Genomic DNA, 15,583 nt, shown 5'->3' with positions numbered 1-15,583 from the left:
ACACACGCTCACACACCGTTGCGGGTATTTAGTTAAGCAGCAAAACACTGCCGGGTGTTTATGCTTAGTGGTGGTTTTGTTCTTGTTTTTACTAGCGCAGGGTGTGCAAGTCAAGGTGCATAGCGGTATGCGTTTAATTAAATTAAAATAAAGGATGAGAAATTAGATGTTGGGTTTACTAATTAAAATACGAACTAGTGACTTAGCACTGTTAACATATCTTCCTCTATAAAACTTAATTGGAAAACAAATATTCTTCTCACACAAATCTACATAATTATATTTAATTTTTTTTTAAATTTTGGGAAACTTAATGCTTTAAGAGTCAAGTCAGTACGAAAGGAAAGCCATGAGTAAAAAAAAAATTTTAAATATAGCGTGATGTCTTTTAATCAAACCAAGGGCGCCAAACTAGCTTCAAACGGTTGATGTCCCTCAGTTAGACCTGATATCGTTTATGCACATTTAAAAAGTTAATACTTGCTAACTTTACACTGTTAATTCAGTTTTCTTTATAAAATTTTTAAACGCTGCAAGAGCTCAAACATGTGCTACATCAGCTCGAACATATCCAACCCGACGCCATTTCGCGAATGATTATTTCAAGATAGCAAATGCCCACACAAGAACATTGCCAACCTCAATGGCAATGTATTTGGCAGATGCTTAGCAATGTACATTGCCTGTTAAAATGCGGCGTAACTGTTTTACTTTTTGTTGTATTGCAGATATTTAGGCGCAATTTAATATTAAAGCACAGAAAAGTTGAGCGTTATAAGAACATTAAAAGGCTTCTTAATTTAGTAAATTTTAGTACATTAGCTAAATGATACATTAAAAGCTAATTGACTGTATTAAGCTTGATTCAAGTTAAATAATTAAAAAATTTCGCAAAAATACACAGCACAAGTTGAAATTAAATTACAAAAAATAATTATAATACATTTAACTCTTTTTCTCTCTTCCAATCTCCTTACAGAGTAGAACAATGTAAATGCATATAATTTGCGTGCATTCGAAAAAAGATTTTACATACATAACGAAACCTTAATTTAATTCTTAATGCTTGTGAAGGCATTGTAGCAGTAAATATACAAACGAAAACGAAGCTTAGCGGTATACTCGTATTGTCCACAAGTTAAATAACAACTGGAACACATTTTGTTGTAGCATACTTTTTAGAGCGATAAACTCCAATAATTTAAAAGTTGTTGAGAAAGCAAAGAAAACCATAAGAAACAAAAGAATTGACGGAAAGAAGCAACAACAATCAGTAAAGTAGCACAGGAGAAAGCAAGAACAACTAGTGCGCGCGACAAAGCGTTTGCTGGGAAGGAAGTGACGCGAAATCAGCGGTGTATCAAATACCAAGATTAAGTGTGCGCCATTTCGGAAGCACGCAAAGCCTGATTTTCGACGCTGATTAGAGGCAGAAACAAAGTGATTGCCGGAGCAAAGGAACATTTGGCATTCCTGGCAGTTAGCGGAGTACATAAAGCAACAGAAGAAACAGCAATTGTGGAGAATCAACCGAAAATAATAACGGTCCCGCTGACGTGTGCTGCAAGTGTAGACAGGCAACATTCGAAAAACAACAAATCGCAAAAACAAATACAAAGTGGGTGATTCGACTGGGAAAAGTACTAAGTTAACTTGGCGCGTGTGAAAAGTTAAAGCAAGTTGCTGCAAGAAGAACAAAAACCATTTTGTAAAAACCCAAAAAAATAAAAACAAAAAAGTGAATAAAAGAACAGAAAACCGTTTGTGTGTGTAAGTGTGTGAAGTGAAGGTTGCAGAAATAAGCATCTAGCTTTAACTCCAAACATTTTGGTGTGCGAAACTGTATGTGTGTGTACTTTTGCGCCCCTCACGTGTTAGCGTCAAGATTAAATTGACAGCGTTACACATTACACGAATTCCGACTTAATTTTGGTGAAATTTGTTTACCCGCTGTGTGCTAAAATAAGAGCAGCGCTTTAAAAACAGTATAAATAGAGACCAGAGCTTCGCCCGCAGCAGCATGTCAACGCCACTAGCGTCGCTTTCAATGATGTGGCACGAACAGCATCGATACCATCAGCAGCCGCAAAGCAACATGCGGCGTCCGCGTTCGCCTTTGGCGCGTTACTGGCCGCTGGCCATTATTTTGTTGCTGCAATTGTTGCTCGCCACTGATAAAGTGGACGCCATCGATTTGAGTCGCCTCTACGGGCATATGGCCAACAACATACAGAAGCGTAGCGGTGAGTGGAGACTTATTATGTCTGCATATATCTCATATATTTTTATGAACTTGTAGAGCTATACTTATATAAGGCAAACTGCCACGTTTTGAAAAAAATTTGTTGGGCTTGAAATCACCACAATGGTTTTTATTAAGAAAGTTTGTAGATACAGTCATGTAAATTTTTATTTAGAGGGGCATCGGAAGTGGTGAGCGTTTTCACAAAGAATTTTTAAACCTTTGTTAAGAAAGAATATTAATTAGATCACTTAAAATGAAATGTAGCTGCCACAGATTGATTTCTTAATATTAATTAAAAATATTTTGAAAATCACACTACAAAATGAAAGCATACTACAATACAAGTTTAAATTTTTCCAAATATTGCCACGGCAATATCAAGAGGAAGAGGTAAAAAATCTATAAGATAAATAATTATCATACTGAAATGTTTGTGGAATATTTTTTAAAGAAGAGGATATGGGTGTAGTTGTGTTTAAAAGATTTCATAATACAAATATCTAAAATAATTTTCTTATATTGCCACGTTTTGGAAGAGAACGTTTCCATTGTTGTTTTAGACTTTAGTTTAGATTATCAGAGTGCTACGTTCTTTCAAAGTTAGACTCAGTCGGGGTCTAAGGATAGCTAAAAGTCGCTGGAGTCAAGATCCGGACAATAGGATGGATGCGAAATCAATTTGAAGCCAAATTCGTATAATTTAGCCATCGTTTTAATTGCATTCCAAACACTTGGATCATCCCCGCTTAGACTCCGGAGTGAAATGATTGTGCCATCTATTCGCCAAAAATCATCAACTCATTTTGAACCGAGCTCTTTGGGTTTGCAATTAGTTCATTGTTTTCGGCGCTCAAATGACTTTTACAGAATTCGGCAAAACACTTGCGAATGGCTATTTCGCTTGGGAAGAGGCCGAAAAATATTTGTTAAACCACTTTTTGGTATAGTGTTACCTCTAGAAACGAAATTCACTTTTTCCTGTTTTCAAAATAGCACACTTTTGTTAGTCAAAATATAATATCTCACGATATATCTTTTTCTATATTTATCGTTGTCTATCTCTATATTCGCTATCTCTCATATCTTTTTATTTTTCATAGTCTATCTTTATATTCTCTATCTATTTCTGTAGTTTTTTTTGTTGTTAGCCAATTCTGTAGATATCTTTTAAAACCTAAATCTCCCTCTGTTCTTTTCCAAATATTTGCAATAACTATGATATGTTTTAATTTTTCACTACATTGCCTGCACGATCTACCATTTGTTGTTCAATGGTGGGAAGGCTACAAAGTGATTTAATTGTCAGGGAGCATCTGGGTTATGATTAATGCAGTTATTCATTTTATCTTATTACTTCTACAAAATTTTATAAAATGTCAATTCTTAAACCATAAACATTGTATATGAACTATTACTAGATACGGCGATATCTTCGGATTGCGGGCGTCTTCTTTCGCTTTATAGTTACATTTAACTCTACTAGTTCCAATTTGATTCTGTACCTCGTCGTCAAGCTTTTCCAAAAATTTATATTATTTTATATTTATTTTCGGAGTTCTATTTAATTTGGTTCTAGTACCATATGAAGATTCCTTAATGATTTTATTTAATTTCAAACGCGTTCAACTGTTATTAAAGTAATTTTTTTTTAACTTCGTTTTTTTTTTAAGTTCGTTAAACTCCATGTACATGAGTTTCTTCTGAAATTTTTTATAATTTTGAAAAACAAAATTAACAGGCAACAAAAATCAGTCGAACCTAAAAAGTACAACTTCTAAGAAGTTGTCAAGCGAGCAAATTTATTCATTACATTTACCGACTGTGAATTTTCCTTTACATCAGCTGATAATTTCGCACCCACATACAGTCACTTGCGTACATACATATATACATGTATCCATATATGCACACACACGCACTTGCATTCAAGTCACCTTAACGTCCCAACCACTTACCAACAGTCTCTTTACACCATTGAATCGCACTCGGCGCAGCGCTCAATGACGGATAAAATATTCAAGCCGTCCACCTACAGTGTATGCAAAAAAACGCGCCACTAAAGCAGAGCATAGAAAAATTTTCTGTCGAAAACAATCTCTTTATTGCTTGGCTTAATGAAGCATTACGTTTTTTCCTTGCCCTTTCGGCGTTCCGCTTCACTTCGCACACTTTTACCGTTTTGTGTTAGTTGCGAAAACTTGTTTCTTGTTTATTTTTGTTGCTGCTATTTTGTGAGTGCTTTGGGACTCCTTTGGTGATAGATGCGAGAAACTTTTTATAGCCTGCTTTAATAGCATTTGTTATTTGTAGTCGCTGGCAAACTTCGTTAGCTAACTGGACAAGTGTGTGTTTGCGGGAGGTATGCGGGTGTGTGGGTGTAGGTGTCGGTGTACTTCTTTTGGTTTCTTATTTTAGGAAGGTTTTGGGCTAGTGTTTTTCGTTGTCCCTTTTTGTGATGCAAAAATTTTAACCACAATTTCCTTAATTTTTAAGCTCCACGGCGATTTCCGTTAATAGTTTTTCTTTATAAAATTTAGTGAGTAGTGTTTGCTTATGTGCTTAATAAAGCTCTGAAATTAATTATAAATATTTTAACAAGGTCTTTTGATGAATATGTTTTTGGATCAGCCTCAAAACCTAGACCTCAAAGCATTGAAAAACGAGTCAGCAACTTTATTTGGTTGAATCTATATCCTATAACTATGTTTAATTTTAAGTAGTCAACAGATGGCAACATTATTAACTTTTGTATAAACTCTCTGAATATTAATAAAAATAATTTAATTGAATAGTGTTTTACTAAACGAGGCGTAACGGAATTTCGTAGCCTTAACTAATTTTGTTGCAGTTCTTCAAAATCTCAAATATTATACCATATATAAATTTTCAGCAAAAATTGGGCCGCTATTAATTCATGCCAATTGTAAGTAGCGGATATTTGAGTCAACCCGCATTTTACCATTCCGAAACTCTCAGAGTGATGACCTAAAAAGTTTCTTCCCACACCTTTGAGCCACTTAGGATATCTGGACACTTACAAAACATAGAAGGATAACCTTGGTCAAACACCCAGTGAGGCGGAAAACGACAAAGCATACATATGATATACATTTCACTCAAGCTAAAATAACAAATCACTGCTACTCACATGCGATCAAGACTCCATTGCTACTCAGTCTGGCAGTCATCTAACCACTTAGTTATCCTTTTTCCCAATATTTGTATGCATAAATAATTGAATATCACTTTTCCTAAATGTCAAAGGAGCCGACGTTTAATGACGCCAAAGTGTAATGGATTTGTAGCCAATACAAGCCCTAGGGCACTCGCACTCAACCGGCTGTAGTTGGTGCAGTCTCAAATTATGCATGAGCAACCCAACGCCGGTTCTACAATACTCCCAAGCAACTACCAGGTTATAAATATCCATTACAGACGCAATATGCTGCTTGAACAGTGTGCGTATTGAAGCGCTAAATAAAGAAATATATTGATTTTTGTATGCGCAAGTAACTCGGCTGCGGGAAAGGCCAAGGTAGGGAGTGTAACGAAGAGTGAGAGCTGAAGGAGTAGACAGGTAAAATTGCTTGGAGCTACACGCAAACTAGTCAGTATGTAAGCAATATATTTGCATTTATTTTTGTAGGCGAAACTGAACGGTTATAGCTGCTTGAAGATGTTAGGGTTTAGAAGAAAGAAAATCGCTTGGGATAAAATATAAGCATAATAGATTTGGCAATAATGAACCACTTTATGCTTTTTCTGAAGGTATTTTTACAACAAATAGTTTCGAAATGTTTTGCTGAAGTGCATATATGTACATGCCATTCCACAAAACAGCAGCAAACTATGGATTATTCTGGCTTAATAGCAGCGGTATGCTTTTAAGAAATAAATTATGTTAATTTTCTATTCCATAAATAAACCCCTAATTTGAACTGTAGAATATATTTCGCAGAAAGTACGATAAGTAGACTATTTTTTTTGAGTTAGTCCTTCATTTGAGCGCTTTTCTCCAAATTTTATTTGAAAAATTAACATAAATTATCTATTGAATTCAATAGAAACTATTATAAAATGATCATTTAAGTGGTTGCTCTCTTTTCTATTTAAGTATTTTGGATTATTGTATGAAGAGGTAGCTCTCCATTTTCTCTCTCTTCATTTTGACCTGTCATTATGACAGTCTATTTAGTTTTATCGTTTGTTCGATTCGCCGTTGTCCAAGTTTTGAATAAACAAATTTAGCTATTTTTTGCTTATTTCTAAAATTTTTCTCTCGAATCGTGGATTCGGCTACAGTGGTGAGGCGCGTAAGGTACGATACTAGCATCTAGAGATGTTTATAAGTTCGAATATAAATCGAAGTAAAATTTTTTATGATCCAATATCTGTATTTAAAAATATTCCAATGAATATACAAGTATAAATAGTTTATTGGCTTTATTGTTGTTCAAACAATGCACCTAATCATTGTTGTCGTTCTGGAGAAGAAGAGCTTCTAATTTTACTCAGCTTACTTCTGCCCAGCGTGTGATTTTTTTAAGTTTGGAAACAAAAAGAAGTCGCAGCGGTTGAAATATCTTTGTAATTCGGTCAATATCGCTGTGGTGGCAACATATGTATGAGTCAGTTCGTTGTCATGGTGGAAGAGTTCGAAAGAAAGAAGTATGGCCTACTTTTTTGAAGGTTCCTAAGTTTCTGAAGTGTACCATTGGTTCCATGTTTCGTCAACGGTCTCGAAACGAAGTAGAAACTCTTTCGGACTCTACCGTCAAACACCGTTGTGAAATGGTCTCACGGTGCTTGTCGTACAAAGGAAGCAAATGCAAATGAGCATTTTGAAAGGTCTACTATTCATCTGTCTGAGGCAACTTCTTAGGGTGGCCTCTAGATACGCGATACCTTTCTCCCACGAGAAAGCCGATTTCAGGGCATGTGGGTGTTTTTGTTTTTTAAACAAGGTGTCTCCACGTTGAAACTCGTTTAAACAATTTTTGTACATCGCCAACGGAGTGAAAGAGTCCGTATACATCCTTCAAGCGGTTTTTAACTTCACACAAAACATGTATGATCGTTTACTCAACCCTCCACGACACGCATGATAGCGTTAGTGATGTCATCGGACAGTGAGGCCAATTACTCATTGGATCACCCTTGTAGCTTCTTGGGTAAAGATTATCCATCTAATTTACTGCAGTAAATTTCCAAAATGGATTTACAGTTCGCTTTAGCCTTTCATTGGTACAAAGTTTGATTAAAATCTGGAACTATCTCCGTTATTTTGGTCAATGTGAATATATTATATCTATCAAATTTAAACGACGTAATCTTAATCCATTGCTCCTACCTAATTACTGTCGACTCGTTCGGTTTAGGGATATTCGAACTTTATAGAGTCTGATGCTATGCACATCTACGAAAAGATGATTTTAGGTGTTGCCTTTTGGGTCTAATCACTTTTCGTAAGTTTGTGCTAAAGAAAGTTTGAATACATTGGGATCTGTAGAGGAATGCGCCGACTCCGTTTAGATCTTTACAAGCCGATTTCCATTCGTTGAACTGGTTAGTTAAGGGTATACTATAAAGGAACGCTATTTTCTCAGTATTTGCGTTTACTTCTGATACTTCTCTATAAGAACACTTCTGAACACTTATGTCGGTCATTATTAATAGCTTTCTATCCGTAGTCAGAGGTTCTATATAAATAAAGCCTCCAATAGCTGTCATGGCGTCAGAATTCCTTACAACTACAACATACACAAGGCTCTACTATAGTGTGCCGATGACTTGAGTCAGTCACCTTACTTTGAGCTCTACTTAAAAACTTTAATATAAATAAAATAATATTGCCTCTGCAGCTACCACATATAACTTTGTTATGGCAATTTGTTGTGTTTGTGCATGTTCAAGTGTGTATATATATGTGTGTGTGTGGCTTGGCTTCGATAACATCTTAATTGGCTGACTAATGCAAGCATTTTAATGTATGGACTAAGATGCGACCGAAGAGCGTATGTCCTTGTTGTTGTGTTTTGGCGTGGTACGCAAATGCCGACAGTCTGGCTATGTACGGCAATTATGCGATACATGTGGCACGTTCGGCTCATTTGCTATGAGCTCTATTGCTCCTGCTGGAATGTCCGTCTGATCATAAGCTTTTGCCCAAACAACTTTCGTTTGCGCTATAAATTTAATGTTGCCTTTGGGCCACACACACATAAATAAATATATTTGAGTATACATAGATATATATGTATATAATATTTATATGTGTGTGCGTGTACGTGTATTCCCCCTAACTGCACAGTGAGTAAATATGCGCGTGGTGCTGTCGGGGGTGTGTCCTTCGTACTTCTTCATCATCATTTGCATTACGACTTTATTGCTTTTGCTCATTAATATTTCCGCTTGACGATGTGTGTAATTTGTTAATTTCATATGGCTATATTAATTTTCTTCGTCACTTTTTCTAAATTAACGCGTTGTTTAACTTTTTCATTGGCTTAACGGCCGCTAATGTTTGTGCGTTGTAATTACGGCGTGAACACACACACTTGCCGATATGGGTATGCGCATATGTGTATGTTAGAGTAATGAATGGCGTTCGCTGTGCCAGTTCCGCTAGTGATGAGGTCATGTCTGCCTAATTATCTCTTCTTCTGCCCTCTTTATGTGCATTTGCCAAGCCATACCATAATGTATATACATATTTCATTTTACTTCCTGTAGAGTCTTTTTGTGTCGTATTTATTTAGTTGCCACTTAGTGATTAGTTACGAACTATTCTTCGTCGCATATGTGCAGGTGTTTGCACTCAGCGACAGGTGTTAGTGCTTGCTTTAGGGTAGACTAGTTACAGACTTTAGTGAGACATGTAAGAGGATATTATTTACATTCTCACGATAGTGGGCGCTAGGTAACCGTAATGGATTTATGTCTGACTCTTTTTCTTTTTAAATGGACAGTGTTTTATTTGTCAACTAAAGTTACCCTCATAGAAATTAATTTAGTCAAACGCTTTACATACTTTTTATTCCCAAGATTAAATATTATAATAAGGACAAATCAGTAGTTTTTCCTGGAAACATAGTTTTTCTTTAATTTAATAACCCTAAAATGTTCTCCGAAGGGTTAACCATTATAATAAGCCAAGAAAGAAGATCCCGAAAAAACTTACTGTTCTTGTTTCTCTCACGATTATTTACGAAGTACATCACGCTTACAATCCCATTTTGGATGTGAATGCTTTTGCTTAAATTTATGTTGAATATATCTTAAAATGCTTACACCGTTTTCTTACTGCCTGTTTGCAGCTGCGGCAAAATTTGTTTTATGGCAGACCCATTTTTAGTGCATGTTATCCAAATGGCCTGTGCCTCGTTTTATTAACTGTAAGTCTGTATATATTTCTCTTGGATCTATTTAATCAGTCCTTAGTTCTTGTCCTGTCATATTTAGTTGAAAACTCGAGTCCGACCAGTCGACCGTTTACTAAAAACTAAAACAAGATTTTCAGATTTTTTCTTACAAATTTCAAATTGGTATGTAACTGAAAAACGTTGTTGTTGTAAGGGGAATACTTGCTATCTGTGGTTGCCAGAATTTCAACAAATGTTAATTAAAATAATTTTTTAATGCATTATTTTCAATCCTGCTGCCAAGACATGGTCAAATGATGGCAAACAATGCTCCTATAATATGTATATTGTTGACGACACCCGAATTAATCTTTGAGGATGAGCATTCCACTAATGTCGCACGGATATCTGTGCATAAGCTTGCGTTCTGTATCCCATAGTTTTTCAATAGAGCTTCACAGGCTGTCTCTTTCCCTAATACTTCAACTTGGAAGATGCTACATGAGTTTGGTAGATAGATAGAGAGAGAGGTAGATATCTATATATATATCAAGATCTTTAGAGTATACCCGTCGGTATGGATTGAGATAGTAAACTCCTCCTCTATTAGTGAGTTCCATAACCAGATGAATTTACTGTTTTGACTATATTATTGCTTAGTTATACCGCAACCTCAACTGACATGTGCTTCTGTTAAAATCCACTAAATACGTAATACAAAGTGATCACGATGAAGGTCAAGAGACATGATTTTCATATAAAATTTTTATACCGATCTTATTGTCAAAAGTCCTTAAATTTCACTTGTAAAAGCTTACCCTTTTACAAGTATTTGCAATAAGCCCTAAGCTTAGTCAACTTTTGGAGCTAAAAGTGTATTTAATTTTTATAGAATTTTGGAATTTCAATAAACTATTCGATTTATGACTGGAAGACGGTTAACAATATAAAATGGATTTGACTGCGCTCGATCCCAGAGAAGATTGTGGATATTGAAACTGAAACACTCAAGGCAGGCTTCATTCAAAATATTACTAAAAAATTTTCGCATCAACTAACTGGCCAATGCAATTATGAAGCAACTAGAGTAATGAGCATGATTCCTGCTGAAATGGAAACTTTTCCCTTTTAATTGTAGAAGACAAGTATTAGAGTAAATTACCAAATAATATTGATATAAATGCAGCAAATTTTACATATAACTAGTATTGCTCCTTATGTTTACTTGTTTTTGCATCTATATATGCTACACACATAACAAATATTGCAGCTTTGTTGTTGTTGCATTCCAATTTAAATTGAATATCGTCTTATAAATTATCTACACTCACACCAAATTACAAAAGTAAGCTGCTTGCAAAGCGTCTTCGTTATGATTCACCATTCAATGTTGGTGGTAAAACTCTTTCAGCAACCCAATAACTTATACAGGAGAGCATACTTCTATTGCAGTGCTTCGATTTATTATTCCGTATTTCATTTTCTTTTGTCATCAGTTGCATTCAAACTTTGTTTTCATATTTTCGTTGACATAGTTGTTTTTGTACACACCACTTTCGTACACTTTTCATACACACTTGCAAGTGCAATCGATTTATTTCTGCAACTGAACTGGAAACTAATAAATTTACTTAGAACACATATCAATATGCAAACATTCGTACAAGTGCGGCACTGCGTATACGCAACATCTTCTGTAAGGGCGTGCGCATGCATGCCACTGCGTATACATAACACAAGTGGGGTGTTGTGGGAGGTGTGCATGTGAAAAAGAACTTAGCAAATACTTATTACTTGTGTGGCGCCATATATGTACAATATTTTCAAGTTTATTCATTGCAAAACAACAACAGTGTATTTTAAGGCATGATAAATGCTCACAGTTGATTGATTCTCAAGGGAATCTGCATTGAAATTATTACTTTTTATGTTATCAAAAGTGTATTACAAGTACTAAGAACTATATTATGGTATCGTTGGCAATTTGCTGTAAGCCATGTGAAATGTATATGTATTTACGTATATATATGTATATCAGGTGCGGATATGTTTATACAAGTACAAGTATATGCGTATGCATGGTATTCGCCTTTGCAGATGGAGGGGTGCTTGAAACTTGTTTGCTCTTCTTGCTCAATGTTAAATTATAAAAGTATTTTTCTGCTATCTACGTTTAAATGATTAATAGTTTGAAATAAATTTAGAGTAAAATATTTATAGTTTAAAATAAAACACATATATTATTTCATTAAGTTTTAACGATATTTAGACCAGCGCTTCATACTTCACTCCTCCACAGGACAAATAGACAATATTTTTTGGAAGCTAACTCTCCACTTTTTGAACAATCGCCGTTAGAATGCTCTAGATGTCACCAGTAATGTTGCGTCTAAATGCACGGTCCTCAGCTACGTTGTCAAGCATTCTTTTTCAACTTTTACACGACGGCGATTCACCAGAGAGTCCGCTCTTCTGGTCTGAGTCTAGCATTGACACAGTTCATACCCAAAATATTAACAACAATGTGTTGAGTATTACAGTTTCAGTGAAACCAAATAAACGCTTTTCATTGATTTTTTTTCAATTTCTAATTTATAATAATTTTTTATTAATTTACTAAATAAAAGATTCTCAGACTATTAAGACTTTTAATTAGAAATAGTGATTCTATGTCATATTTATTACTTACAACAATTTTTGTGAAACCCATTTGCATTATTGATAATTGCCATAACCTCAAACCCATAAAGTAAATTTAGAATATCGCTGTCTACTCCAACATAACTGACATGCAGCGAATATAATTGGTCTTCGTAAATACTCTAATTTTCGTTTGGCTATCAAACGATCAGCCACTATGCCACACTAACTTTTTGCAATTTTTGAGAATTTGTTTCCTCCACACACACACTCATATGTGAGCTTACTGGCTCACTGTCCACTGCCAGCAAATACCATATGTGTAATTACAAATCCGCTTATGTAACACAGTTGATTGCGTTTCGTCTGAATTTCGCTTGCCATTTCCAATTTCGGTAACATAATTTAGAGGCGAATACATTTGGCGGCAGCGACTGAACCGAGCGCTTGCCTGCTCCTTGCAATCGCTAGTGAAATTAAATTAAGTTGAGTGCAATCTCGTTGCGCGTACGAGTATATACATTAGGGTGTGCTTTATTTACCAAGTTGACTTATTTTGCAAACGCTATTGAAGTTTCAGTTTTTGCAATAAACAAAAGGAACCAACGTAAACGAGCTTTCAATTTTCGATTTAAACTGTGCCTAAATCACATTTCCTTTCGAATGTTGATAACATCGGATTTTTTGATAATTTGCATTAAAAAAAAGAAAATCCTTTCACAAATACAAAGGTCTCTCGCAAGAATTAGTTTCCGGTCCAATTTCGTGAAGATATTGCAGCTATATGCTATAGTGATCCGATATCGTATATATACAGACAGACGGACATGGCTAAATCAATTCAGCTCATCATGCTGATGATTTATGTATATATGTATATTTTATAATATGTATTTATGTATATAGGGTCTCCGACGTTTCCTTTTTGGTGTTACAAACTTCGTGGCAAACTGAATATACCCTGTTCAGGGTGTACAAACTACAACCTAGAAGAAAATATATTCGAATAAAAAAATTTCCGCTTAATTTCCAAACAAGGTCTTAATAATTTTTTCCATAAAAGCATTCCTTTAAAGTATTCGCAGTTACAGTTATGCATTAAATGTCTTGAGCATTCATATAAGTGATTTTTACGTTCTATGTGGCTCATACGCCTTGGTACTATATGAATGCGGAAGCACGCCCTAACACGTATAAGTCTATGTGTGTGCGTTTGGCATGATGCTTAAATGCATTTCTGCTTGCTCACAGCGCGCACACGCCTGCTTATATAAGCACGTAAGTATGCACATATGTGTTATGTAAGTGGTATATTACGGCACTTGATTCGTATCTGCCTAGTGAACTGTTAATTATGATATTATTTTAAGCGTTCAGTTGAGTGCTAAAGTGTGTTGTTTGATATCGGAAGAGTGCTTTTAGCTAGGCAAGTGGAGTTCGAGCAATTTTTGAAGACGAATTACACGTACTTTGGGTACTTGGGTTGGGATATATATTTTTTAGGGTAGTAAATATCTGTAAAAGGAAACCTAATTATCTGAAAAAGTTGCAAAAACATATCGTCATCATCGTCAGTAGGATGAACTTGTGTTGTAATTCAGTCCATACAAGATCTAAACAAATCGCCCAAGAACTCTTAAAATGCACTTACAAATTTCTAGAATGTTTCCACTTTTATTTAGGTACCTTAGAAGCAGAACTTGAAAAATACCTCACGGTTCACTTCTGTGAAATTTTTCTGAACAACGATATCTTGTTCTGAATTTTCTTTTCCAGAAGTAAACAGACCGCAGCCGGCCGAATTAAGGTCATAACTAGGCCCTTTATGTACTCAGGTGGTAGCCAAATTAAGTCTTCCACATTAACCGCACAATATCTCTTAAGTTGGAATATTGGGCACTTAGGAATACATACCGCCTCATCCGACTGAAGGCTGAGCATTCGCATAGATACTGTTCCAGCGTCTCATTATCCTCCGCGCTTGCTCTGCATTCCGCCGAATCCACTTCTCCAGTTCTCTGAAGGTGGGATCTTAAGAGTAGGTGCCCTGTGATGGTCCCTACAATATTACTAAGTTCCCTGTTTTTTACTGGGTACCCATATGATATTAACCGAGCCGCTTGGCTGTCCACTTAAAGGTTTATGGACTTGCTGATTAGAGTAGAAGCTAACTTGGCGAGCAGAGTTTATGTTAAACACGAAGCTGTCAATAAACTCTAATTTGTGACATTAACGACCAAATTCACCGATCGTGTGACAATAAGTATAATATAAATATAAAATATATCATAATAAACACTGTGTATGTGAGTGGCGTTTATGCTAAACGCTAAAATGATTCATAAAATCGAGTTTGCGACTTCTCATTATCTAAGAGAAGCGAATAATTAAGCGATCATTTATTAAAGTTTTGTTTCAAACCGTGATTGCATATCCATTATGACGAATTCAATTACTTTATTTCAGAACAAGTAACGCTTTTTCGCAAGGAGTCTATACTAAACCCTAAATGGGTAATAAAATCGTGTTTGTGTCAAAATGTGAATGTACTACAAACGAAAAAGTGAAGTGACTTTAAGCTGATGATGAACTATGAGTGGGAACACTTTAGAAGTAATCATAAAATTAAAGTCTTAATTCTGAGTTTGTCGCATGAAGGGAACATATTATTAAAAAAATGCTACTCAAAAGAAATTAAAATTTAGAGAATATACAAGTTAGTATCTACTCTGAATCTCCTGAATTCGACTTTAACTTATAAGTATTTGGAAGTGATCGCTCTAACCTGAGTGCCTTCATCAAAAATCAAAATGGCATATTTTTCAACATAAGGAATATGGGGTGTCTCCGAGACAGGTACTTTAGAACACAGTAATCAAAACCTATAACATATTATATATACACCGATTTCCAAAAACAATCGACCCTCTGCAAGTAATTTCTAATCTCTCAGTGCATTTGACTAAAAAAATTCTTTTGCTGTTCGGAGCCACATAATATGTAGTAGAACGTAAGTCGCAACGTTAGATTGCAAATCTCCATTCGCTGCTTATAAAAGTTATTTGCTTAAAATTGTTCACTTAGCTTTTTATGAAGCGCTTCACATATGCGTTCAGAATTTGAGATAGCTGGCAGCAGTATTCCTTTATAAACGTATTTAATTGAAAATCATATCGGATGAGGTCATGCTAAATTAGATTGCTTAAAGTGAAAATGTTTACTACTTATGTACATGGGGGCAAAGAATCCAGTAGGAAAATTTAATTGGTGTGTATTAGAATTCTTTATTTGTTAAGTTTAGGAGCGATGAACAAGTGATATTCGCTGTTGACTTGTG

The 15,583-nt window shown here is 35.3% G+C and overlaps 1 protein-coding gene across 1 annotated transcript in view; it reads left to right on the top strand.

Annotated features, from left to right (window-relative positions):
* Positions 1-15,583, top strand: part of LOC106620112 (IDLSRF-like peptide) — a 107,890-nt gene that overhangs the window by 8,551 nt on the left and 83,756 nt on the right. The window contains exon 2 of the mRNA XM_014238508.3: positions 980-2,243. Coding sequence (XP_014093983.1) covers positions 2,021-2,243 — 223 coding nt within the window. The 5' untranslated portion in view covers positions 980-2,020. The remainder of the gene's footprint in view (positions 1-979; positions 2,244-15,583) is intronic.

This window comes from Bactrocera oleae, chromosome 2, assembly GCF_042242935.1.
Source record: "Bactrocera oleae isolate idBacOlea1 chromosome 2, idBacOlea1, whole genome shotgun sequence".
Classification (NCBI taxonomy): domain Eukaryota; kingdom Metazoa; phylum Arthropoda; class Insecta; order Diptera; family Tephritidae; genus Bactrocera; species Bactrocera oleae.
The sequence above is the reverse complement of the archived record's forward strand: the minus strand, read 5'-3'. Positions and strand labels throughout refer to the sequence as shown.